At 42.8% G+C, this 25,151-nt stretch overlaps 1 protein-coding gene across 2 annotated transcripts in view; it reads left to right on the forward strand.

Moving 5' to 3' along the window:
• Positions 1-25,151, forward strand: part of ITFG2 (integrin alpha FG-GAP repeat containing 2) — a 596,359-nt gene that overhangs the window by 431,307 nt on the left and 139,901 nt on the right. For both annotated transcript variants that reach the window (XM_069228155.1, XM_069228154.1), the window contains exon 11: positions 6,412-6,585. In XM_069228155.1, coding sequence (XP_069084256.1) covers positions 6,412-6,585 — 174 coding nt within the window. The remainder of the gene's footprint in view (positions 1-6,411; positions 6,586-25,151) is intronic.

The raw sequence follows: 25,151 nt of genomic DNA on the forward strand, positions 1-25,151 counted from the left end.
CAGCCTCCAGTCGTGCCCTCTTGAAGATTTTTAATTCATGAAATATATCTAATTTAGAAGGTTGAATTTTGGATCTGGACGCCCTGCCCACTTTTACCCAACCATATTGGATTGCAAGTTTGCTGTGAAGCATACATAGTTTCGGATCTGCCACTCCCATATACTAATATTGCTTTTTACTGTCCCACTGTTTTTAATAATAACTTGCTGTCATATAGTAAGTACATCGTGCCACATTAATGTTCTTTCTTAACACTGTATTTAAAAGTTGCAACCATTATCCATTAAATGTTACCGCACGCAAATGCTGCAAATATTAATCACACTGAGCGATTCTGTGGCACACTTGGTTTTTCTAGTAACTACTTATCGCTACATAGATTTTCTTCAGTTATTTGTCATCATGCTCATTAGCTTTTTACCTTCTAACAACTTTGTTTGAAAATGTTTAATTCTTCTCTGAGAAATGCATTGCTTCTTGAATTACGCTACGAAAGTAATGTAGTAATTTCTCACCTCACCAGTTTATCTTTTAGAAGTCATATTGTTGTGGCTCAATAACAGTTTTTTACACACTTTGTAACAACTCTTGCCCACCCATGTCCAGTGATAACCGATGGGCCTTCTTTCTTTTAGTAAGGTCTCTAAACAGACTACTAAAAATATTTGAATTAATCAAAACCAATCTGCTTCATTTTGCTGGTACCAAATAGCATCTTAAAGGAAGCCCTACTAAACCAAAAGGTTAAATCCGTGCTATAACCTTTTAGTAAAACAAATTGTTCTGAAGCGGCTGTGAGGTTACATGGGCATAATGTGAAAGCAATGACATAAATCTTGTTGTGAAAAAACTTTTTGTCCTTGTTAATCATCAGAATCTGATTATCAGCCATCATGGCGATGTGTCGAAGGGAACATAATGTCCTCTGTCCTACATAATTGTATAGTGTTTATTCCTTCTTATTCAGCACAGAGCATTCATTGGGATGGAGTTTTTAAGGAGGAGTTGCACTAAACACATTTTTACACTGAATGGCCCACAATACAGATGCCAAAATCATCCAGTCATTTAAAAAAATGTTTTGCAGTATCACTTCTGTTATTTTTTTCCAACATTAACTGTTCAAGGTAAACACTAGACAGTCACCAACCATCTCCCCTAACTGTACACTGACACCTTGTGGGCGGAAAGAGGCATATCATACTTTGCCACTTCATGCGGAACATCTCTGCCAATGCATCATCATAAAGCACATCTTTCTCCGATTTATATATATCTATATATGTAAAAATACCTGTACATCTGTCATATAACTAACTGGATCAAGTTCAATCTCTCCATCGTCTCCTCTGTGACTTTCAGCTGCTGACTTCCCGTGTGGAGTTCCTCTGGACGTCTCGTTTTTGGTTATCATTAATATGTTCAATCCGTGATTTGAGCCTGTGACTTTAAGTTTTATATGTACATTAATGACACCCAGGTGCTATATTGAAATAGGTTTCACAAGATCGCCAACATTCCCCTTCTTACGCTGAGCATACCTGGGGTCCGTCCTTTCGTCATCATCTTTATGCTCTATGTTAAACCCTTAGGATCCTTTCTTGCAGACAACAGCATCATGCAAATGATACCCAATACCTAAAGTGAATAAAGGGGCTCAAACCCCACCTCAAACATATCCAGTCAGCTAACTTCCTATATCACAGCCCCACAAAGACTAAATTCCTCTTGTTTACCAGCTCCAGATCTAAGCTTGGCTTTTTAACTGAAACTTACAAGACTTCACTGCCCAGCTGACACACCATGCCATATCTCTGGAATTCACCATCAACACAACCCTCTCTTCAATACATTGTAAGCAAGACCAATGCATCTTGATTATAACTGTTCCTCCTGAAGAAAATGTAGCAGTTTATCACAGAAGATGACTTCAGAGCAACTGTACAGGCCTTAGTCCTCTCCCATCTGGACGGAGGTAATGCCCTGCTCAGTGGTCTCCCTAATACCACCCTTGAAAGGTATCCTATACTCAGTGGCATGGTTCATCAAGGGCTAAAAGAAATTCAACCACATCACTGGCATGTGAGAGATCTATGCTGGCCCCCCCTTCCGGCCCAGAACATCTTCGAGATGAGTTGAATCACTTCTAAGGTCCTCAAAAACGAGACACTGGGTTACCTGACAAACCAACTAGCTACATCTGGAGGGCAACATCAGACCAGGAGCCTGGATATTTCTAGACTGGAGACAAAACAGTGCTAGAAGGAAAACAAAGCAGAATGCAAACCCTCTCTGTTCATGCTCTAAGAATCTGGAACAGCATCCATATTGACATCAGATCATCACCAACTCTCCTACAATTTAGACAACAGCTGAAGACACACCTCTTCGCCAAGCACCTCCCTGGACCTTAGAGCCTATCACTGGCCTGTCCCCAGTAGTTGTATCTTTGTGCGGGTAATGCCCATTGTACAGCTCACCATTGCTCTTGTGCTAGGCTCACATTGTACAATAAGCTGCAGACGAGGCAAACCTCTGCTTCTAGATAAACGTAGGTTTTTGTCTGTTTGATTACCTTTCGTTGCACTGCACTGTTTGTCGTCACACTGCACTGATTATCTCTAAAGTAGCAATTTGACTTTGTAATGTTCTGTTCAGTGTGCCTTAACCACCACGCCCCTCCATTTTTCTGAATCTATACCAGCAAGTTCCCTTTTGCTCTTCCACTCCGTGCTTTCTCCCAGTCAGTGCCGACTTGCAATGTTTGATAGAAATTCTTCCCCCAAATTTCATTAATTGAATGAAGTTCTCCCCATTTCCCCGAGAAAATGTTGATAAAACATTTGGTTAAATAATGCATTTTAAAGCACAGTTTTCATGTAAACTTGGAAATACCCATACATTGTGGCAAGTAATCCTGATGCCCCCATGGAACTGACCTATTTGTTTCAGCCTTGCCATGGATGTCACCCATATGTTAAGAATTACCTCCAGTATGTCAGAGCTAGACTTTTGCTGCGGGTGCTCCTATCCCATGGGTCTTCCCGCATGTCAGGAATTACTGCCATTGTGTAAATGGCAGCATTTTATTAGCGGTGTCCCCGATATGCTATTGTTGCCTGCTTGTGCTGTGAATCACCTACAACTTGCCAATGGCGGAATTTTGCCTGGATGTTTCCATGTACCATGCGTGTCCCATATGTTGAAGATTACCAGCGTTATGCTAGGGTCAGAATTTTTCCACCTTGTGCCCCCTAATGTGCCATATAGGTACCTCTAGTATGTCAGAGCCAGTTTTTGTTTGCTATGGGTGCCCAGCCGCCATCTGTCTTAGTTGCTTCCTAATGCCAAGAATTACCGCCACTCAGTGTCATTTTGACGCTTGCAGGCATCACACACACTCATGCACACTCACTCCCACCAGCAGTCAACAACTAACAATGAAAAATTCAAATATTCAGATGTCTCAGCATCTCAGGCTGATTGAAAGCTGTGGTAGAGAAATAGTAATTTCATACAGCAGTGCTACTGCCACCAAACCTAAACAACCTCATCTCAAACAGCAGTAGTAATATCATGCAATATAGATGACAAAATGACTCCACTAGTCATGACATAATGGTCATTGCAGGAAGTGCCCTCTGACACTAACATCAGCAATAAGCCTCTTGAACTCAGCATGAATTACAGTTGTGTTGTATCAGCCTCTGTTTCTGCAAATGTACACTGTGTACCATGAAACATAAGTTTTAATTTAGGATAAATAAACTCAAATTTTTTAATCAAACGCATCCCACGTTCACAAAAAATACACAATTTTGTCTTGATGTAAGTGTTTCTTTAAATTTTTTTGTAAATACAAGTTTGATCCCCAGTCATCAGTATTTCACATGTTGGTAGCTTCTGTCTGAAAGGCAAAGGTAAGATTTAATGTGTTTCGTCCTGTGATTCTTCATTTTGACAGGGCTGTGTGCCACAAAAAAGTTACCAACTCGGCTCAATGTGCAAATTGAAGACCAATGTCTCAACCAATTTTGTTTAATTAAAACTTCCGTTTCCAAACATTTTACAGTCACTGCTGGTGTACCACTATTAATCATTAGTGTTCATTAGCGATGAGAACGAGATTCGCAATCGTTATCAAGGCACATGCTTTTTGGATTACTCGTAAGTGCAGTGGAATAGCCGTCATTTATCCAGGCGGTGGAGTGTCACTGGAGCCTAAGTGTGTGAAAAGCCCTTTGCACCTAAATAATTACTCTTTTTTTTCCTACTCAATCCTGGACAAGTGGGACCCATTATCCTTGTTTATCAAGGCCGGGGACATTCTTGCTACACCACAGGATAAGTGATCGCGGGTATTTATCGAATAGTTCACATAGCATATATCAGATGAAGGGTTAGTGCTGGACACAGGGGACAACCCCATCTCCTGGTTCTCCGTCCTGCTCTTTAGGTTATCCGGATGGAGTTCGTATAGCTTTCGTCAGAGAAGCCCCTGTACCTAATCACTGGCAGCAGCTATGGTTCTGTGGATGGAATGTTGGCCCCGGTCTGATTGAGTGGCATTGTAAGATTGCCCTTACTGTGCTTGGACATTGGGCTTCTGTGAATTATCCACCTCTGTGAATATAAGGTAGAGCCGCACAACCTCATGGAATTGTTCTCTACCTGGACCCCTTGTTGCTAAACTGCATTTAGAGTGTGGAGCTTGGGTGCTGCCAACTTCCTAATGGTAGGCAGTAAGCAGGATCTAGCTGTAGCTGTGCTTCCCTGCCCTCCTTGCCACCCTGATTTTGCCCTTGCCCATCCTAGATGTTTCCAGACACATATGTTGTCCTGCACTACTGGCTACTGCTTCAGCCACTACATGATGGAGGCAGGTTGCTGGGAATTGAACCTCATTGACACTGGTGTTAGCGTATGATTGCTAAGCCTCTTGAACCCTGCACACGTGACAGAGATAGGGCGTCTGAGAGATCGACCCTACATGTGTACTGGGAAAAGTGGTTACTAACCCTAGCTAGGACACCCATCATTGCAGCAAGTTCTACTAGGCTGGTCAGTTTCTTATTTCTCTCTTTACATTGTTGAGTTTGGAGGCCCAGAGCCTTTTATGGTCCACTGTGAGGCCCCTGTACGCATGAGTTGTTGCCCCCTTTGTGCCAGTTAGCACTCCAAGTGTTGGCATACATTTTCTGCATAACCTATGTGTGGGCATGGGCATGGGCATACATAAATTACCCCTTTGCTATGAAGTACCCATAAAACTCTTCATAGTGTTTTTTCTTTCTCCATCCTGTAAAGTAACATTTTTGTATAGGTTTGCAAACATTTACTATTTGTGAGCCCTGTACTGAATTCATATCGTTTGCATTGGTTCTCGGTGTTCTCTGTTTTACATATGATCCAATCTTTGCAAACAATAGAGCTTTACATTAGAAGTGTTCATGGACATCATACATGTTTAGCCAGTGACCCTGGCTCTAATACTCTCTTCTGTTTTATCCCCACTTTTATTGTGTCCACTGTCATTGATAGTGATTACTTTTGTAACAGATGGGTCAATTGCTCATTGTACTGTCCTGTATCTGTTATTATGTTTTGCATGCACACAACATTTGACTGGATGTTTATACTTTAAAGTTGGATTATTGGTACCTAGGTGCACCCCTATATACTCTTGCAGGAGTTGACCCATAGACAGGTGGTGGGGGCTTCTGGGCTCCCTGTTGCAGATTGTGTACATTGAGCTTTCTCATATTTAAATAATCCAGTAACCATTCTCGGGACAGTATGTATCAACATCCCGAAAAATGAATGGCTATCATATGCCAAGTATTTCCACTACTGTTATGTCAGAGGTGGGTACCATCATGCCTTTGGTGCCCACAATATGCCAGGAATTGCCACCATTATGCACAGGTCAGTATTTTGACAGAAGTGGGCACATTCTTGCAGTGCATGCCCCCAAATATGGCAACAATTGGCAACAAAATTACTTTAGAATATCGACTACCACAGTCGAGTGAAGGTCCGTATATATTGATTAGTATACATTGATATTTATATATCTTATATATGTAGACGTTGAAACATACAGTCAGCAAATTTAATACTAATTTGTCAAGGATAAATCCTCTTGCACTTGTGATGGACAACCTGTGATAGAGACTCAAGGTAGTCATTTAGTGAAAGCAGTATTCTTCTCTTTGCCTCAAAACTGTTAATGTCCCAGTTCTCTGGTGAGGAAATGTTCAGACCATGTCTTCAATTAAATGCACTTGAAAAGATATGCCAAATTTCTGCACAATGATGTTTTAGCAGCAAACCAAATCCAATGTTTCTATTTGTAATGTGTTAACCTTATTTATATTTCTTATGTGCCCTTGTTTCCTGATCTTCTCTAGGAATGTATGCCTGCAAAGGAGCCCAAAACAGCCCTTGCCTTGTCTATGTCAGCTTCAACCACAAGATATACGTCTACTGGGATGTCCAGCTGGAGAGAATGGAATCCACAAATTTAGTGAAAGTTTTGGAAACTAACCAAGAGTTTGTCGAGATTATCCGTCAGCTAGGCGTGGGTGAGTCACGTGCTACAAGTAATACATGTTATTTTTTTTAACAGAAGTTGAATGACTGACCCTGATTTGACTCCATGTGTGTTAGACCTGACATCCTTTGTGCGGTATTCCCCCAAACCTCTCCTGTTTGCTGAATTTGTTTTTGTTGCCTTTAGTACAGGCATTTTACCACTGCTAACCATAATGTGATTGTTTTCTTTTTCCAACATCATAAAACAATACCCACGTGGCACATTTATTTTTATCTGTATGTCCCTAGTAATGTTACTTACAGTACCCTGGAACTGTTCATTATATGCTACTAGTAGGCAGTAGCAATCATTATGCCACCCACTAAAGTAGCGCTGTAAACCATGTCTCAGGCCTGGCACTGCAGCCTGTGTCATCAGATTTAAATTGACATTTCGATCTGGCAAAATGAACCTTCCTTTTTAATGCTTATAAATCAACCCTAATGTAGGACCTAAAGACTCATAGGGCCGGATGCATTGTGTTTAAAAAGTAGGACGTGTTCTTAACGTTTACATGTCTTGGCAGTGAAAAACTGCTAACGTCATTTTTCACTGTTGTAAGGCCTATATCTCCCATTGATTAACACATGGGTGCTGTATTACATTCAATAAGTGCTGACTTTAGATTTGGAGCAGATAGAGATATGTTGTTTACAATCAAATACATTGTTATTTAGAATCCTCTTCAAGGGTGTTGTTGGATTTTAAATTACAATTTCGAAAATGCTACTTTTAGAAAGTTGGCATTTACTTGACCCAACTAGTGGTGACTTCTGCCAGAATTCTAGGTTACATGACTGTGAGTGGCTCTGCTATTGGGCTTTATGTTTTGCTTCCTGACAGTGAGACAAAGAGGGGTCTTAGATGTGAACAGGATGGGCCATCCTGATAGGATGACTGGGTAGAGGCTGTCCCCAGCCCCTCTTACATTTCAAAGGGGTTTTTCTTCCTTACACACACACACAAAGGAAGCTGACTCCGCAGATAGTTTGGAGCCTTGTGTAGGACAAGGGGAAGGCCTTTCCAGATCCAATTGCAGTGGTAGGACAGGGAGTTCCCCCACAGAAAGGCTGGCACCAGGTATAAATATTGGAGCCATGTAGCAATCAGAGCACTCATGGCCTGTGGAAGATTCAGATGAAAGACTGCCCTGCAGCTTGAAGGAGTGTCTTGCTTTCTGAAGAAGGAAGACTGGATCTGCTTGCCTTGAGTCAGTTGACTGATCTCCTTTGGGAGCTACTGAGACAAAACTAGCTGAAGATACCTCCCAGCAACTAACCAGCTGCAACTGAATCTGCCTGAGTCCTATTTTCAACTTCTGCTGGAGAGAGTCCTAATTCCCACGAAATGCCCCGAGGTCCTTAAAACTTGGCTGGCATCAGTGGAAGCTCTAAGAAGAAATTGTGAAAATTCTGAAATTTGTGATCCTCGCGAACAGGCCTGTTGTGGTGAAACTCTTACACCCATAATGACTGCCATGAAGGTCCAGTTAGACCCTGCTCTTCTCTCTGACTGTGACCTTCTGCGATGGCCGGCACTTTAGTCTACAGCAATAACAGCCCACGTCGACAGCCAACAGAAAGCTCCAGTGCCAACCAAATGTTTGCGCTCCAGCAACAACCATCGGTGACACTGTTCATGTTTTTTCACGCCAAAAGCCCCCTTCTGGCTGCCTCCAGCACAAACTGAACTTTTAGCGCCAGACTTGAGAAGGTAACTTTTGGGTGTGGGTAAGGGCATTGGGTGGTAAGAGCATTTTTAAGGTTTATGGATGAGTCAGGGTATTGGGGGTAAGGGTATTTTGCAGTAATGATGTTTTTAGCGTTTAAAGGTGGTTAAGCGTGTAGGGTGATAAGGATTTGTGTTCGATGGCTTGTGTGGCTATAGATACACATGCTTTGCATAAGTCCACCATCTAGTGTTGTGCTCAGAGTGTTGAAAGTTGTTTTTGTTCAAAGAATCTTTTTGAGTCACATGATTGAGTGACTCTTCCTCTTGGTAATACTGTGCATGGGCTTCGAGTCCTTTGTTAGATTGTTTTCTCTTTGCCGTTGGGTTCGGATCTGTTTCCTCTCGCTCCGGTATATCTCGGTTCGGTATCTTTCGAACTTTCCATCTTTCTTTCAGTGACAGTATAGTATTTCAGTCGCATATTTCCAAACTTAAACTAATCGTTCTGATTCTCAGCGACCATGCCCTTCTTGGGCCTACTCTGTCAAGTACTGTCAAAATATGCAAGGCTAATGGAACGAACTCTGTTTAGATTCTTTCTTCATTGCCACTCGAAGTTCCTGCACACAGATCAACACTTGGTGTGTAACTTGGAACATAAAGAGGAAAACTGTGACGCTTGTAGGTCTTTTCGATCTAAAAAGACTTTCCGGGACCGAAAAGCACATCGGTTACAGATGGCGTCGGAGACACCGGAAGACAGTCCCGACATATTCGGATAGGAACATGCACAAGAGGAAATTTGACATCAGGCAGACCTCTCGATCCGAGACTTCGATTCGGACATCGATTCTGACATCGAGAGCCAGTCGATTCCAGCAGTACAATACGTGAATACACCAGCCCCATCTTCACACATAAAGACTTTAAAAAAGACTTCTAAGCTGGTCATTGGTCTACCACTGCCTTCGGGCCATTGTTGGGATCCGAAAATTACATTTGGATCCCCACTTTCAGACTCTGCACCAAAAAGTGCCAAGACCAAGATGTCTTCGGCAACTGCCAAGGACTCAACAGCATCCAACCCATTCTCGGGATCGAGTCAAGCTTTCGAATTGAGCACTTCTGCTCCAAAAACAAAGCCTTGAACATCAGCTTCAGAACCAACATCTTCGTTTCGACAAAAGGCTTCAGTTCCGAAAACTTTGGGCCCAATGACAAAGACTTCCAAAGACTCCACTATTTCATCAGAAGGGACTTCAGTGGTGCAGCCAATTTTAGAAGTAATGGACGCTCGTCAGCGCCAGATCCGGCGCCAGATCCGTTTACAAAAGGGAACAGGGAAAATAATTGCTCCTCCCCTGTTCCAATTAAAAGGACACTTACCTTTCAAGAATCATTGGACACTGCTCCTCCTCCTAATAAAGTCTCCAATGATAAAGGCAAGGCTCCAGGTCAACCTCACCCTTCTCCACCACACTCTCCTCACTCTTCTGTACTTCCTCCTACTCCACCACCACCACAATCTCCTACATCTTTCATACAACCACAATTTTCTCCACAAGGATCATCATCATCTCACAGAGATGATTTAGGTGATGTTCCACAGGATATAGATCCATGGGCTTTATATGATCCACATCCCATGCACCCTAATGACACAGATTTATATCCAGCAATGCCTTCACCTTCTGAGTATGCAACAGCATACAATCAGGTTATTGCAAGGGCAGCGGCACACCATAATGTACATATGCATACCGACCCTATCGAAGACCAACACTCATAGAGAGAGTCAGTTCCGACCAATGCTGCCAGGTATGTTTAGGCATGCCACAGAGATTTTCAAAGAACCTGTTAGGGCAAGAGTTGTTACCCCAAGGGTCAACACAAGTACAAAGCAGCACCCTCAGATCCAATATTTATTAAATCTCAACTACCTCCTGATTCTATAGTAGTGAGTGCAGCACGAAAGCGTGCTAATAGTCAGCCCACAGGAGATGCCTCTCCTGGCAAGGAGAGCAAAAAACTGGATGCAGCAGGCAAAAGGGTAGCTGTGCAAGCTGCTAATCATTGGAGAATTGCAAATTCTCAGGCACTCCTGGCAAGGTATGATAGGGCCCACTGGGACGAAATGGAGGAACTGCTCCGGTACCTTCCACAGGAAAATCAAAAAAGGGGTCAGGAGGTAGTCTCAGAAGGGCAGGCTATCTCAAATAATTCAATTACATGTGCCATTGATGCAATGGATACAGCAGCACGTGGTGTAAACACCAGTGTTATTATAAGAAGGCATGCTTGGCTGAGGTGCTCAGGCTTCAAGGCAGAAATATAACAGGCAGTTCTCAACATCCCTTTCCATAAACAACACTTGTTTGGCCCAGAGGTAGATACTACCATCAACAAGCTGAAAAAAGATTCAGAAACAGCTAAAGCTATGGGGGACTTATTAACTACACAAAGTAGGGATAATTTCCATAGGCCACAATTTAGGGGAGGTTTCAAGACATTACCTTCCACCTCCCAAACCAAATAAGGAACACATTTTTATAACAGAGGTTCCTTCAGAGGCTCTTACGGGGCGCAAATAATAAAGGCAGAGGGAAGGCATCCACCTCTAGAGGTTCTGCCTCAAGCACACGGCAGCTACTGTTTACAGATTCCTCCAACACACAGTTCTACAGTAGGGGAAGACTAGCAAATATCTATCCCCAATGGTCCAAAATAACCACAGATCAATGGATTCTATCAGTTATACAGTATTGGTTATTGGCTAGAGCTCATTTCCACGCCACCAAATATTCCCCCTCGGGTTCACCAACTTTCACACTACCATCTCATTCTTTTGAAAGAAGAGGTAGAATCCCTTCTTCTGCAAGGGGCTATAGAACCAGTTCCCCTGTCTCAACAAAGGTTAGGAGTATAGTCCCTATACTTCATTATGCCAAAGAAAGATGGATTACTAAGACCAATTCTGGATCTCAGACCTCCCAACCTATACATTCTTCAGAGCATTTCCATATGGTCACTCTGCAACATGTTATTCCCCTGTAACAGCAAAGCGATTTCATAACAGCCGTAGATCGCAAGGATACTTACTTTCTCATTCCTATACATCCAGCACATCGCAAATACCTCTGATTTGTCATTGTGGGAAAGCACTATTAATTCAAGGTTTTACCATTTGGGGTAACAACCGCTCCCAGAGTATTCACAAAATGTCTAGCAGTAGTTGCCGCATTCCTCAGAAGACAACATAGTCACGAGTTCCCATACGTGGACGACTGGCTTATCAAGGCAAATACCATCCAACAATGTCGGAATCATACTTAGTACACAGTAAATCTTCTACATAATCTGGGATTTACAATCAATATTCTCAGATCCCATCTCCAACCCTCACAAATACAACCTTATTTGGGAGCAATTCTCAGTACTCACCCAGGGTTGGCAGATCCAAACCCAGCTCCCATTAAAGCCTTTCAAACTCTTCAGTCTCAATTACAGGAGAACCACACTTACACAGTGAGCGTAGTGATGCAGCTATTAGGAATGATGGCTTCATGCATTTCCATCATACTTCATGCCGGACTACACATGCGTCCCTTATAGCAGTGTCCATCTTATCAGGGGTCTCAGCTACTGGGTCATCTTCAGGATCTAGTGTTGTTGGACCGCCAGACTCACCGCTGTCTGCAATAGTGGAATCCCATCAACCTATCCAAGGAGCGGCCCTTTCAACACCCTGTGCTTCAGATCACTCTCACTACAGAGGCATCACAGATAGGTTGGGGGCTCATCTCAACAGCCTTACAATACAAGGCAGGTGGCATCCCATTCGCAAACTTATCACATCAACTATTTGGAGTTACTAGCAGTTTTTCTAGCGCTCAAAGCATTTATTCCACAACTCTCCCACAAAGTGTTTCTAGTCCGTCCAGAGAACAGGACAACCATGTATATCTGCAGAAACTCGGGGAGTGGACGGGGTATTTCACACTCATCTCAATTGTCCCTTCTTGCTCAGACAATTTGGAAATGGGTAATTCTCAATCACATTCAGTTACTGGCAGAATATCTTCCAGGAATGAACAATCAGTTTGCAGACCTCCTAAGCAGGATGCAGCAACAAGTCCACAAATGGAAACTTTACCCACAAGTACTTCACCAATAATTTCATCTGTGGGGAACACCAGAAATAGACCTCTTCACCACTGCAGAAAATTCAAAATGCCAAAACTTTACTTCCAGATACCCACACCTTCAGTCCAAAGGCAATGCTCTGTGGATGAATTGGTTAGGGATATTTGCTTACGCTTTTCCGCCTCTCCCATTGATTCCATTTCTGGTTCACAACCTGAGACAAACATCACTCACATGATTCTTGTAGCCCCAACATGGGTATGTCCGCCTTGGTACACAACACTGTTGGATCTGCCTGTGGTTCCCCACCAGACACTTCCCAAAAGACCAGACCTTTTGACCCAAAAGCGAGGTCAAATCAGACATCCAAACCCCAAAACACTCAATCTTGCGAAATGGCTCCTATAGTCATAGAGTTTGGATATTTACAGCTCCCCTCCGAATGTATGGACATTCTTAGAGAGGCACTTAAACCTACAACTAGACAGTGTTATGCTTCAAAATGGAAACGTTTTGTATGCTACTGTCAACCTAATCACATTGATCCACTCAAGGCATCAGTGCAAGACATTGTTTGGTACATACTACATTTACAAAAGGCAAATTTAACATATTCATCTATTAGACTTCATTTAGCTGCTTACCTCCAAAACAGACAACATATTTCTTTATTAAAAATTCCAGTAATCTAAGCCTTTATGGAAGGCCTTAAGAGTCATTCCAGCCAGGGTTCCTCCTTACTAGACTCATGGGTCTACCTTTGAACCCATGCACTCCTGCTCTTTGTAATTTCTTTAATGGAAAGTTGACTTTTTAGTGGCTATCATTTTCTTAAGAGGTGTATGTGAAATACAAGCTTTCACTTTAGAAGAACCTTTCTTCCAAGTTCATAAAGATAGAATAATCCTTAGTACAAACCCTAAGTTCCTCCCAAATGTAGTTTCACCATTTCACATTAACCAATCAGTTGAGTTGCCTGCTTTTTTTTAGCCACAGCCAGACTCAATTGCTGAAAGAGCTCTGCACACCCTAGATGTTAAGAGCACTTATGTATTACATTGACAGGACCAAAAAGTTTTAGAAAATCTAAACAGCTTTTTTGTGGCATTTTCAATTAATCAAAAAGTCAATCCAATTTCAAAAACTGGGCTAGCTAGATGGATAGTCAAGTGTATTCAAACTTGTTATCTAAAAGCTAAATGACAGTAACCTACACTTCGTAGAGCACATTCTACCAGAAAAAAAGTGCTTCTATGGCTTTTTTAGGAAACATTCCAATAGCAGATATTTGTAAAGCTGCTACTTGGTCTACACCACACACATTCAGTAAGCACTATTTTGTAGATGTTTTAGCTCGCCAACAAGCAAATGTTGGCCAGGCAGTGCTCAGGTCACTTTTTCAGGCTACTCCAACTCCTGCAGGCTGGCCAACGGCTACTTGGAGGGGACTGCTTTATAGTCTATGCAAAGCATGTGTATCTACAGCCACACATGCCATTGAATGGAAAATGTTACTTACTCAATAGACATCTGTTCGTGACATGTAGTGCTGTAGATTCACATGCGCCCTTTCTCCTCCCCGGAAGTCTGTGGTTGTTGTAGTAGAATTATTCTACAAATATTGTATATACACTGCATGGACATCCTTTTTTCTAGACTATAGATATATATATAGTCCTTACCTCACCCACCTGCGGGGAAACAATCTAACATAGGACTTGATGCCCATGAGCAGTATCACAGAGAGGAGGAGTCACTCGATCCCGTGACTCAAGAAGATTATTTGAACAAAAGACAGTTTGCAACACTCCGAGCCCAACACTAGATGGCAGACTTAAGCAAAGCATGTGAATCTTCAGCACTACATGCCACAAATTAGCTGTCTACTGGGTAAGTAAAATTTTCCTTTTAGGGTTTAGGAGTTGTAAGTTTATAGGGTAGTAAGGGTGTTTTTAGGGTTTAGAGGTAGGTAAGGGAATAGGGTGCTAAGGGTGTTTCTAAGTTTTAGTGGTGGTAAGGGTATTGGGTGGTAAAGATTTTTTTTGGTTTTAGGGGCGGGGAGGGTAGAACTTGAAACTTGTTACTGAGTATTCACTCTGTTTCTGTGCATCTTTGAGGAGGGTGGTGTTATATCACTGAAGTTGGTTCCATCCTTTGATGCTTTCTTCAGTTTTAGCTTTAGCCTGGCCATGACAAGGTGATGGTCCGACCTAACGTCCGCACCTTGCATCACTGTCAGATTCTGCAGGGACCTCCAGAACTTTTTGGCAATGCAGACATGGTCGATCTGATTCTCTGTTGGTCTGGTGACACCCACATTGCCTTGTATATTCTTTTGTGTGGGAATACACTATTGCCTATCACAAGACTGTTCAGGGCACAGAGATCTGCAACCCTTTCACTATTCTCGTTTACGTCAGCAAGGCTGTAGTTGCCCATGACTTTTTTGTACCCAGTGTTACCGCTTCCATTCTTGGCATTGAGTTTCCCCATCAGTATGGTGATGTCTCCCTCAAGGCATTTCTTTATGATGGACTGGAGTTTGTTGTAAAATTGTTCTTTCTCCTCTTCTTTACTGTCATTTGTAGGTGCATAGCAGTGGATACCATTCATATTGATCCTCTTGTTCTTTGTGCAGAAGGTCGCTTTGATGATTCTAAGACTGTGGGCTTCCCATCCAGTCAGACCTCTGTTGACTGCTGGTGTTAGCATCAGTGCCATTCCCTGAGAATGTGGGGTGTTCTCTTTCTTGTGTCCAGAATACAGCAGCACTCCTCCTAGAGCCAGTCTTTTCTGTCCAGACTGGGTCCATCTGGTGTAGCAGATGCCAAGCAGGCAAGGATGTATTTTTCATCTCCACTGCCACTTGGGCTGTCTTGCCGGTCTCGTACATAGTCCTCACATTCCAAGTCCCTATGGTGATAGTCTTGGTCAAAAGCAAGTGGATCAGCTTTGTGGCTTTCACGGATCTCTGGCTTTTCGCCACAAGGCGTCATAGTTCTCCACGAAAGACATTCCTCTCTCCCCAAGGCTGGAATATCTTTTGGTTGACGTTGCTGTAGCTAGGATTTGTTTTTATCCTCGATCTCAGTAACACATTTCAAGTCCTGCAAGAACTAGAAAATGACAGAGACTCAGTAGAAAGGCAGTGAAAGAAGATCAAAGAAACTGCGACATCAACTTGCCAGGAGGTACTGGGTCCCAAGAAACACCAGCATAAAGAATGGATCTCCACCAAGACTCTCTGAAAAATCCCAGAGGGAAAGTAAAGCAGCAGTCAACACAAGCTGGACAAGAGCAGAAAAAGCAAAAGCCCAAGGTGAATACAACAAAACCAACAAGGAAGCAAAGTGAAGCTTCAGAGCAGACAAGCAAAGATTCATCAATGGTCTTGCCACAAAGGCCCAGGAAGCAGCAAGCCCTGGAAAACCAAAACAACTTTACAATGTGACTAGGAGACTCTCAATTGGGTACAGCAAGCCAGAATGATCTGTTAAAGACAAAGCTGGGAAGACAGTCATGGGTAATGAAGGCCAACATCGAAGATGGGTGGAGCACTTTGAAGAACTGCTGAATCAGTCCGTGTCGCAATCTCCACTAGACATACACCCAGATTTACCAATCGACTGCAGCAGATCAACAAAGGAAGAAATACTGCAAGCCATCAAACATCTGAGATATGGGGAGGCAGCAGGACTCAACCATATTCCTGCAGAGGAACTGAAGGCAGACATTGAAACATCAGTAGACATGCTCTACCCCATGTTTGGAAGGATCTGGGAAGAGGAAAAGGTGCTGTCAGACTGGGAGGAGGGATATCTCATCGAGATCCCCAAGAAAGGTGACCTAAGTAACTGTGCAAACTACAGAGAGATAACTTTTCTAACAACCCCAGGTAAAGTGTTAAACAGAGTCATCCAGAACAGAATGAAGAAACACATCGACACTCAGGTGCGAGATCAGCAGAAGTTGGCTTCTGCAAACACAGATCCTGTACGGACCAGATTGCAATTCTGTGCATCATCATTGAGCATTCGAAATCCCCCTTCCCCAATGTCAGCTTCATTGTCTGTAAGAAGGCATTCAACAGTGTGGCAAGAGAGACCCTTTGGAAACACCTCCGCCTCTACGGTGTGCAAGATAAACTTGTAAGACTCATCAGGAACTCTTACAAGGGAATGACCTGTAAGATAGTCCATGGAGGACAGCTCATGAAAGCCTTCCAAGTGAGGTCCAGCGTCCGCCAGGGTTGAATGCTCTTTGCTTTTCTCTTCCTGCTGGCCATAGACTAAGTAATGAAGACATCCAGAGCAAGGAGAGGAAATGGGATCCAGTGGACACCATGGACGCAGCTGAGCGACCTGGACTTTGCAGACTACCTGGCCTTACTCTTCCATACTCATCTACAGATGCAAGATGAGATCGACAAGGTGGCAGGCACATCAGAACCGCCTGGCCTCAACATTTACAGATGAAAAACCAAGATCCTGAAGGCTAACATGGTCAGCACAACTGCAGTCACTCTTGCAGGCAATGCATTGAAAGAGGTTGAGGACTTCACCTACCTGGACAGTGTCATAGACAAGCAGGGCGGCACAGATGCCAACGACAAGGCAAGAATCAGCAAAGCCAGGGCTCCTACATTCAGCTAAAGAAGACCTGGAGCCCAAAGGCCCTTACCCAACATAAAATTGGTCCTTCTGTATGGAGCAGAAACTTTAAGGCCAGTAGTGACCACCTCCAACAAAGTTCAGCCCTTCATCAACACCTGCCTGAGGAAACTCCTCCAAATCAGCTGGCCAAATACCATCAGCAACAATGACCTATGGCAGGGGAAACACCCGGAAGAACGAGTCCGGAACCACGAAGTTGTGAAAAATGTAAGCGAAACAACGCTTTCGTTTTCCACGACTTCCTGGTTTTGGTACCTTAACCACGCATGTCTGAACAATGTACATGCATGGTTAAGGTACAGAAGAAGGGAGTCGGAGTGGACGCAGTGAAGGAGGAGGTAAGTTGGACTGGGGCTGTTTTTTGGGGGGTGGGGTGCTTGGGGTGATTAGAGTTTGGGGGGGCAGGGTTTAGGTTTAAGGGGTGGGTTGGGGGGTTGGGGGGTTTAGGTTTTAGGGGTGGGGTGGGGACTCGGGCTATATTTAGTTTTTTAGGTGGGGGGCTGGGGGTGATTAGGGTTTAGTGGGGTCAGGGTTTAGGTTTAAGGGGTGGGTTGGGGTGTTTAGGTTTTAGGGGCGGGGTGGGGACTAGGGGTATTTTGTTTTTGGGGTGGGGTGGGGGGCTGGGGGTGATTAGGGTTTAGGGGAGAAGGGGGGAGGAATTTCGGTTTAAGGGGTTGGATGGGGGGCTGGGGTGGTTTAGGTTTTGGGGGGGTGGGGTTCTGGTAATTTGGGGGGTTTCGGTTGTTGTGGGGATGGAGGTTTGCAGTAATTTCTGGGGATCGGAGGATGGGGGGAAGCATGCTGGATCGTGCATGCTGATTGCTAATGCCTTTACCAGGAATGCGCTTACAACGGTAAAATCGTTGTAAACGCATTCGTGGTAAAGGCATTAGTGGTTAGAACGAGGTCGTTTTTATGACCTCGTTGTTGAGCCACGGGTGGTTGAGGCACCCGTGGTTCCTACATATAACCCTATGGCAACAGACTTTCCAACTCCTTGCTTGTGAAAAAATCATGAAAAGACAATGGGCCTGGATAGGTCACACCCTCCTCAAGCCTACATCAAACTCCATAAGGCAAGCCTTGACCTGGAATCCTTGAGGAAAAGGGAAAAGATGAAGGCCAAGAAAAACCTGGCACAGAGTCCTTGAGGCTGACTGCAAAGAAATGGGTTACACCTGAAGTCAGATTGAAAGAAAAGCCCAGGACAGAGTTGGCTGGAGAGTCCTTTTTGATGGACTATACCCCAGCAGGGGTATTTGGCATAAGTAAATAAGTAAGGGTACAGGGTGGTAAGGGCGTTTTTAGGTTTTAGGGGTGGGTAAGGGAATAGGGTGGTAAGGGTGCTATAGGATTTAGGTGTGTGTAAGGGTATAGGGTGGTAGGGGTGTTTAGGGGTGGATAAGGGTATCAGGTGGTAAGGGTGTTTTTAGGATTTAGGGATGATCAAGGGAATTAGTTGTTAAGGGTGTTTTTAGGGTGGGTAAGGATATAGGGTGAGAAGGGTGTTTAGAGGTGGGTAACGATATAGGGTGGTAAGGGTGATTTTACTGTTTAGGGGTTGGTAAGGGTATAGGGTGGTAAGGGTGTTGTAGTGTTTAGGGGGTGGTATAGCATAGTAAGGGTGTTTTTAGGGCTTAGGGATGGATGAGTTTAGGGATTAGCGGTTGACAAGTGAATAGGGTGGTAAAGTAAAAAGAATGTGAGGGGTTGGAGAGGGTCTCAATTTAAAAACAATATGTGTGTGTGTGTGTGTGTATGTGTGTGTGTGTGTGTGTGTGTATATATATATATATATATATATATATATATATATATATATATATATATATATATATATAGTTTCACTTACCTAATGCATACTTAGTTTCGCGGTAAATGCATTGTGAGGTAAATGCATGTATGGTAAAGGCATTTGTTGTTATATCATACAACCCTGCTGCATAATGTTCACTTATATGGTCCTTTGAAACTGCGCCCTCATACTCTAAGTATTGCTGACAAGGACATGAGTTAAAGAAGCTTATATCATCTGTCAATTTTTCCAAAACCGTTCCTGCAGAGAGAACTCTGGTTATCCTTGTTCAAAAGTTCTACTGATGAATGTGAGTTTACCTTGTTCCTGTGTGCGTCTACCTAACGATCTCACTCACTTCTGCGCCTCTGTGGAATAAAACATAGAATGATCTTCTTCTGTATGCCCTTGGTTGTAGCAGATAACACTCTCTGATGCCTCCTGCATGGACTCATTGCTACTGGTCACCACCTTGTAATGTAGACTAGTACCATTTATCTGTCGGCTGAGTTCCTGCTGAAAGATCAGTGATCAGTCTTGAATCCCAACTGGGCCACTTAGTGTTTTGTCCTTCTTCGTTGATAAACAATTCAGTATAACAAAAGTATCACTTAAAAAGCTACTGGGGACAGTTTTGTTTTATCAGTTCAGGAAAGACACCAAACTGTATTCTCTTTGAGCTAATTTCCTATACTACTCTTCATGTTTCATCCTGAGAAATCAGAGGAACCAGCGTTGGGCTGCAAGGACCAGAAACTGCCATGTTTTCAGTATATCCACATGACACGAATTTTCGTTAACTGTATCTAATTGAGAGTCAGTTACAAAGTAAGTAGTGTTCTTGAAAATATGCTGTACTTCCTTCCTTCGAGGAACACTGTTTAGCACACCTAATGTAGATACATCTTTTCCATATCTTTATTTAGGTATTCTATAAAGTACTGAGCATCCTCTTGCGGAAGCTTCAAAGCACTTACATATAAAGAATGTATAACAGAATATCAGCTTCAAAAAGAACAAGATATGTAGCGGTCATTACAGACCAGTAGGGCGTGGAGACAACCTTAATCTAGCTTTCTTCAGTCACAGCCCAAGGAACCAATCTTCAGGCGAGAGAACTAAACATTTCCCAAATGTTAATTTCTTGCATATTGCCAAGTATAATACGCAGACACTTGCATCTTACCAACACTTGTCGTACACAAAGTGCTAAACAGTGATCTCTTCTATCTTGCATCCAGTATTCCTCAGCTTGTAACACTTGACCATGTTTATGGAGCAGGTATCCTCGTGTTTGTTTCTTCAGCTGTCCTCACGTTAACACACACTCCTCGCTATAACACACACACACACACCATACACACTGATTGTACATGCTGCTCGCCATCAGTTGAACCCCTCATAAACAAGTTATCTGTTATTTGGTGCGAGGATATCGGAGTGCTACATGTCAAACACAATTCTTAGCTAATCAGAGCAGGTGGTAAATGGGATTGTGGATGTTGCTGTGGGAAAAGAGGCTGGGCATGCGCCTGGGGCCAGTTGAGGCATGAGTGGGGTTGGTGTTCACTTCTGGTGAACGCCCAACCCCATTGGTGCTGGAGACAGAAGGCTTTGCCTTTGCCTTATGCCATGCCCCGCTCCGGCTGTGGTTTTATCATGGGAAGATTTTATTCCAGATCTTGATTTCTAGATCAAGTAATTTCAGGCCATGAAACAATGAACCACGCATGAACGAGGACACAGCACCACAATAATCTTAATAAGGTCCTTACGCCCGCGTTACGAGTTCGAGTATTTCACCCAAAGCGATAACTCTGGCCAAAATTCTGCAATTTGCAATTAGCTCTGGCAGTTGTTGAGTTCTCAATATCTGGACCCAATGACTCTTGGGCTGGAGACACCAACCTGACTTTGATGCTGTAGAGCGCAGCACAGCTCGAACCCACCTGCCCCTTACAGCTGCAAAGGGGGTGGTAGACTGTGCTCCCCCTGGCCAGGCAGAACCTTGCCCGACTGCTCCCCCCACACAACCTCTCATGTCTGTGCCCTTTTCCCACATGACTCTCATGCTGATACTTTTGTGGCAACCAGTGGAATGAAGTACACCAAAAACAGAACAGGCAAGTAGTGTATTTAAGGCACAGGTCAGCCTAATAACCACCCATCAGCTAGGAAGCCACCAAATGATTCTCCTGCATTCCATTTCACATCCTGTAACAATACAAACTCCCCTGAACATTCCATACTTCAAGGTTCTACAGAGCCTAGTTCACACCTTCACAACTTCCCCACTTAAAAAAAAAAATCCCCTCAAAGTAACACAATAAACAGTATGCTACTATCAAAAACCTTTCTTTCTGCAGTACAAAAGATACCAAGAAGTAATCACACAAAAAGGAAATAAAATGTGCTCTGATACACAATTAAGTAACTAATTAATTACCTAGTTTTTGAGCTTCTCAGAAAATATTGTACTCTTTTGGCTTCTTTGATGGACTTGATCAGGTCTTCTTAGCACATCTATAGAGCCACAATCTCTGTTTATAAAAATCCAAGGTGCATTTACTCCATCCACATTTTCGTTCACAGTAGAATCTTAGCCCATGCCAGAGAAGCTACTCAAAGTGTTGCCCCCATCAACATTGCTTCCAAAGTCAAAACTAAATCACTATCACTTCCAGTATCCACAAGCACAGTTTCTTTCTCTAGTGTCCACTTATAAACCGAAATTCATCTCCAATTCCAAATGTTACCATCTTCCACATGCACCACCTTACTGAACACTTTATCACTCTCATAGGCTCTGACCAATTGGACAGCCCTTTCCAAGTTAAAGTAGGAATCTTTATCCTCATATAATCATCCACACTCAATTTAGACCTTGAACGAAAACTTTTATCACAACAGCTCATTCTCATCCTGCCTATCCGCTTTTGATATTTCTCCACTGTTTCTCTGATACTTGCAAAATCAGTTGCAACATAACTTCCTTTTCTCCCCTTTAAACCACCAAGGAATCAATTTATTTCTTGATTTCCTATCAAGCAATAGTTCAAATAGTGATAATCCTGTGACAGAATTGGACACGGTTCTGTATGTTAAAAAAGTAACCTGTAACACCTTCCTCCAAGGCATCCTACTCTTGACTGCCAATTGAGTAGACTCCTTCATAACTCTATTAAATCTTTCTGCTTAACCATTGGCCTGGGGATGATAATTAAATACTCTTATGCACCACCCCATATCTAGTAAAAAAAAAAAAAAAAAAAAGAGTTAAAACTCTCTACTTTTGAACTGGGGACCATTGTTTCACACCAGTTCTTCAGGTATGCCTTCTCTACAAATGTGTCCAAGAATTCAGTCACACAATTAGAGTCCACTTTTCCACCATTCTCACCTCCAGCCATTTTAAAAAATAATCTGGCATCGCCAGAACAAAAGCATACATCTTCAGAAGAATTAAACGCCAAGTATTTTGTTTTCGAAGGCAGGAAGTGGAGTGATGGTTGTTGCAAGCCCAGCCGCACATAGTTCGGAGACGAGTTCATTCAAGGGTTCAGATCCTGTTAATGACAAAGTGCCTTTCTGGCCTGTGAAGTGGTCTACCCGGGTATTACGTTTCGGTAAGAGGTTAGAATTTCGAGCCATTTGAGGAGACAATTATTAATATGGTCGACTGAACTGCAAAGAAAACACTGAACAGATTAAATTTATTGTGCAGTTAATTAAAACCTTTACAAACATGTTTATCACTAATATCTTTCGGCATAATTAACTATTTTAGAAAAAGAAATAGTACAACATAAAATACTTTGTTAATATCGTAAACTGAGCCACCTAAAAGTATGATGGAACCTAACGTGCTTATTAGTGACATGAAGTAAGCCGCCGGGTCCTCACAGGGATAGGTTAGAGCTAAAAGATAGTACTGGCTGCAGCAATGAGTTATTCATGTGGGGCCGAGGGTTTTAGCTGTAGATTCCTCCTGCCTTTCCACGTCCTAGACCGAATGATAAATATTCTGCTGAATCCAACCCTGGAGCTGTACCCGGAAGTACCAATGCCAGCTGTATTGGCTTTGACACCAGAACGCATAAAAGGAGAATGCTTAGCCACTTTGCTTGTCATGTCTCTAAATCCAAAAGGAACACATTAGGGATAATTGGCCACCTTCAAGATGCTCATCCATGGTGATTGCGCCCCATAATTACAGGCGAGAAAGACCTATAATTTACAACGTACCAATCTGAGGCTCCCTGCCATTGAGTAAATGGGATTGATTCACTGAGACCGAGTGTGGCTGAAATAAAGAGGGGGTTGGCGAGAGACAGAAAAAATAAGCTTCTTTTTGTTATGGAAATCTTACGCCAGTCGCTTTTTCGTCTTTGGTCTGCTTTAGCCCTTTTAATGCTTGGCGTGTCCAAGCTTCCCTTTGGTCAGCAGCTCAGGAGAACATTGCAAATGTGCTTCGTCAGTGATAAAAATTTATATGTTAGGGTATCAGCGATGCAGAGAGAGAGCATGTTTTCATAATGTTTTCTTTTGGAACTGAATTAAGAAATCTAAAGTTAGAAACACGACCAGCTTTTTGGTGTTTGCAGCTAACATTAGGTGGGGAACTGCAGGTAGTAAAATCTAACCATCCCAAGAACGACTCAGCCTTCGTCCTTCTGACGATGGTAAATTGAGTACCATTATAGTAGGTACATTTTTACAACTTTTGTTTACAGTGTTTCGAAGTGGTAACTGCATATTAAGTGCCATATGAAAAGAATTATAATAGCTGCTATTGTTCAATTTAAGTATAAATTCTCAAACTTTATTTTAACAACGAACTTGACATCAGAATGCCACGGTAATAAACAATAAGTGCCTGTAATATGTTATTACATCTAAGTAGTGACATACTTGTGCCTCCCTCCATGAACTGTAGAAACAAGCAAGATTAAATCACTATGTTTGGCATATAAATCCCTTCACGGATTAGGTCCAGACTACCCAAGGAAGAAATTTAGGTGATATATACCTAGTATCTCTACCCTCAGCGGCCGCCAATACAGTCATAATTCCCAAGTGGAAAAAGACACCTTGGGGCGGCAGAAGCTTTGTGTGGTCCACTTGCAAACTCTGGAACCAACTTCCTGGACCCCTGAAAAATCAGCAGAACTTGACTAGTTTCGGAACAGAACTCAAATCTTGTTTTTTTCCGCTTTCCCACTAATTTTCTGGTGCCTCTAACCACTCATCACCTAGTGTCAAGACGCTTTTGGGCACTTTGTGGGCTTTACAAATAATATCAATATTTGGGTAACCACTTCTCCCACCACTGTGTTCCTGTGCGGTGCGGGTTAAGAGGGATCTTAGTATGTACTTGAAGCAGAAACATCATTTTTCCAGAGTCACAAGGGCAGTGAAGAAGCATTATGCAAAGGCACAAGTCAGCAGAACATGTTTGACCTCCCTGACGACACGAACAGTGTTGAAGGTAAAGGTGGGTGAACCAACAAATTAACAGAGAGCCAAAGCAGAGCTGGCCAGATACTGGATGTGCTCCTAAGAAAGAGCCTGTTCACGAGCTCAGCCCCAAAAATATTTGACATGTAAATCATACTAGAAACATCATGGAAAAATGCTATAAAGTTTTTATTCAAAATATCTTTAACATGAGGAAGCTTTTCACCTTAGCAATGTTTTGAGAGGCATTTATTAAAAGTGAGAGTTTTTAAAGTATCCTGCTCCCTCCACTGCCCTGACCACAATATCATTGGTGAAGTAAAGGGGCAAAGTGACTTCTCATGTGTACGCTATATTTTGCGGTCTAGATTCTTAGATGGAGCAACATTATATTATAATCCATTAAACAAAAACGTTTCATACAGTGCGCATCCCAAACTCATCTATTTGAAGGTGTTCTCATAGGTGAGAATTAAAAAGCAGGTTCTTGTCATGGATCACACAATTTTTCTGAAGCAGGGAAGCCAGGATTGATCCCAGGTTTTCTGATTCCACATTGTACAGTTCGGCTACTCTTTTCCTTGCTGCTACATCAAAGGTTACTGCTTTGCCTTTAATTCTTGGCACATGAGGGTAGAGCGTGGCTGGCAAACAGAAACCACATGAAAGCTCACATCACTCTGGGCTCGAGCGTCCAAGAGGACCTCGAGCAGAGCCAGAGCCAGGCATCAGCCTCGAGCTTAGCTCAAGCTTTCAGTGGCTTGCCTACCTCTAATTGAAGGGCAGCATTGTTCTCATTATTACCATCTTGCGACC

Source organism: Pleurodeles waltl, chromosome 4_1 (assembly GCF_031143425.1).
Source record: "Pleurodeles waltl isolate 20211129_DDA chromosome 4_1, aPleWal1.hap1.20221129, whole genome shotgun sequence".
Classification (NCBI taxonomy): Eukaryota; Metazoa; Chordata; class Amphibia; order Caudata; family Salamandridae; genus Pleurodeles; species Pleurodeles waltl.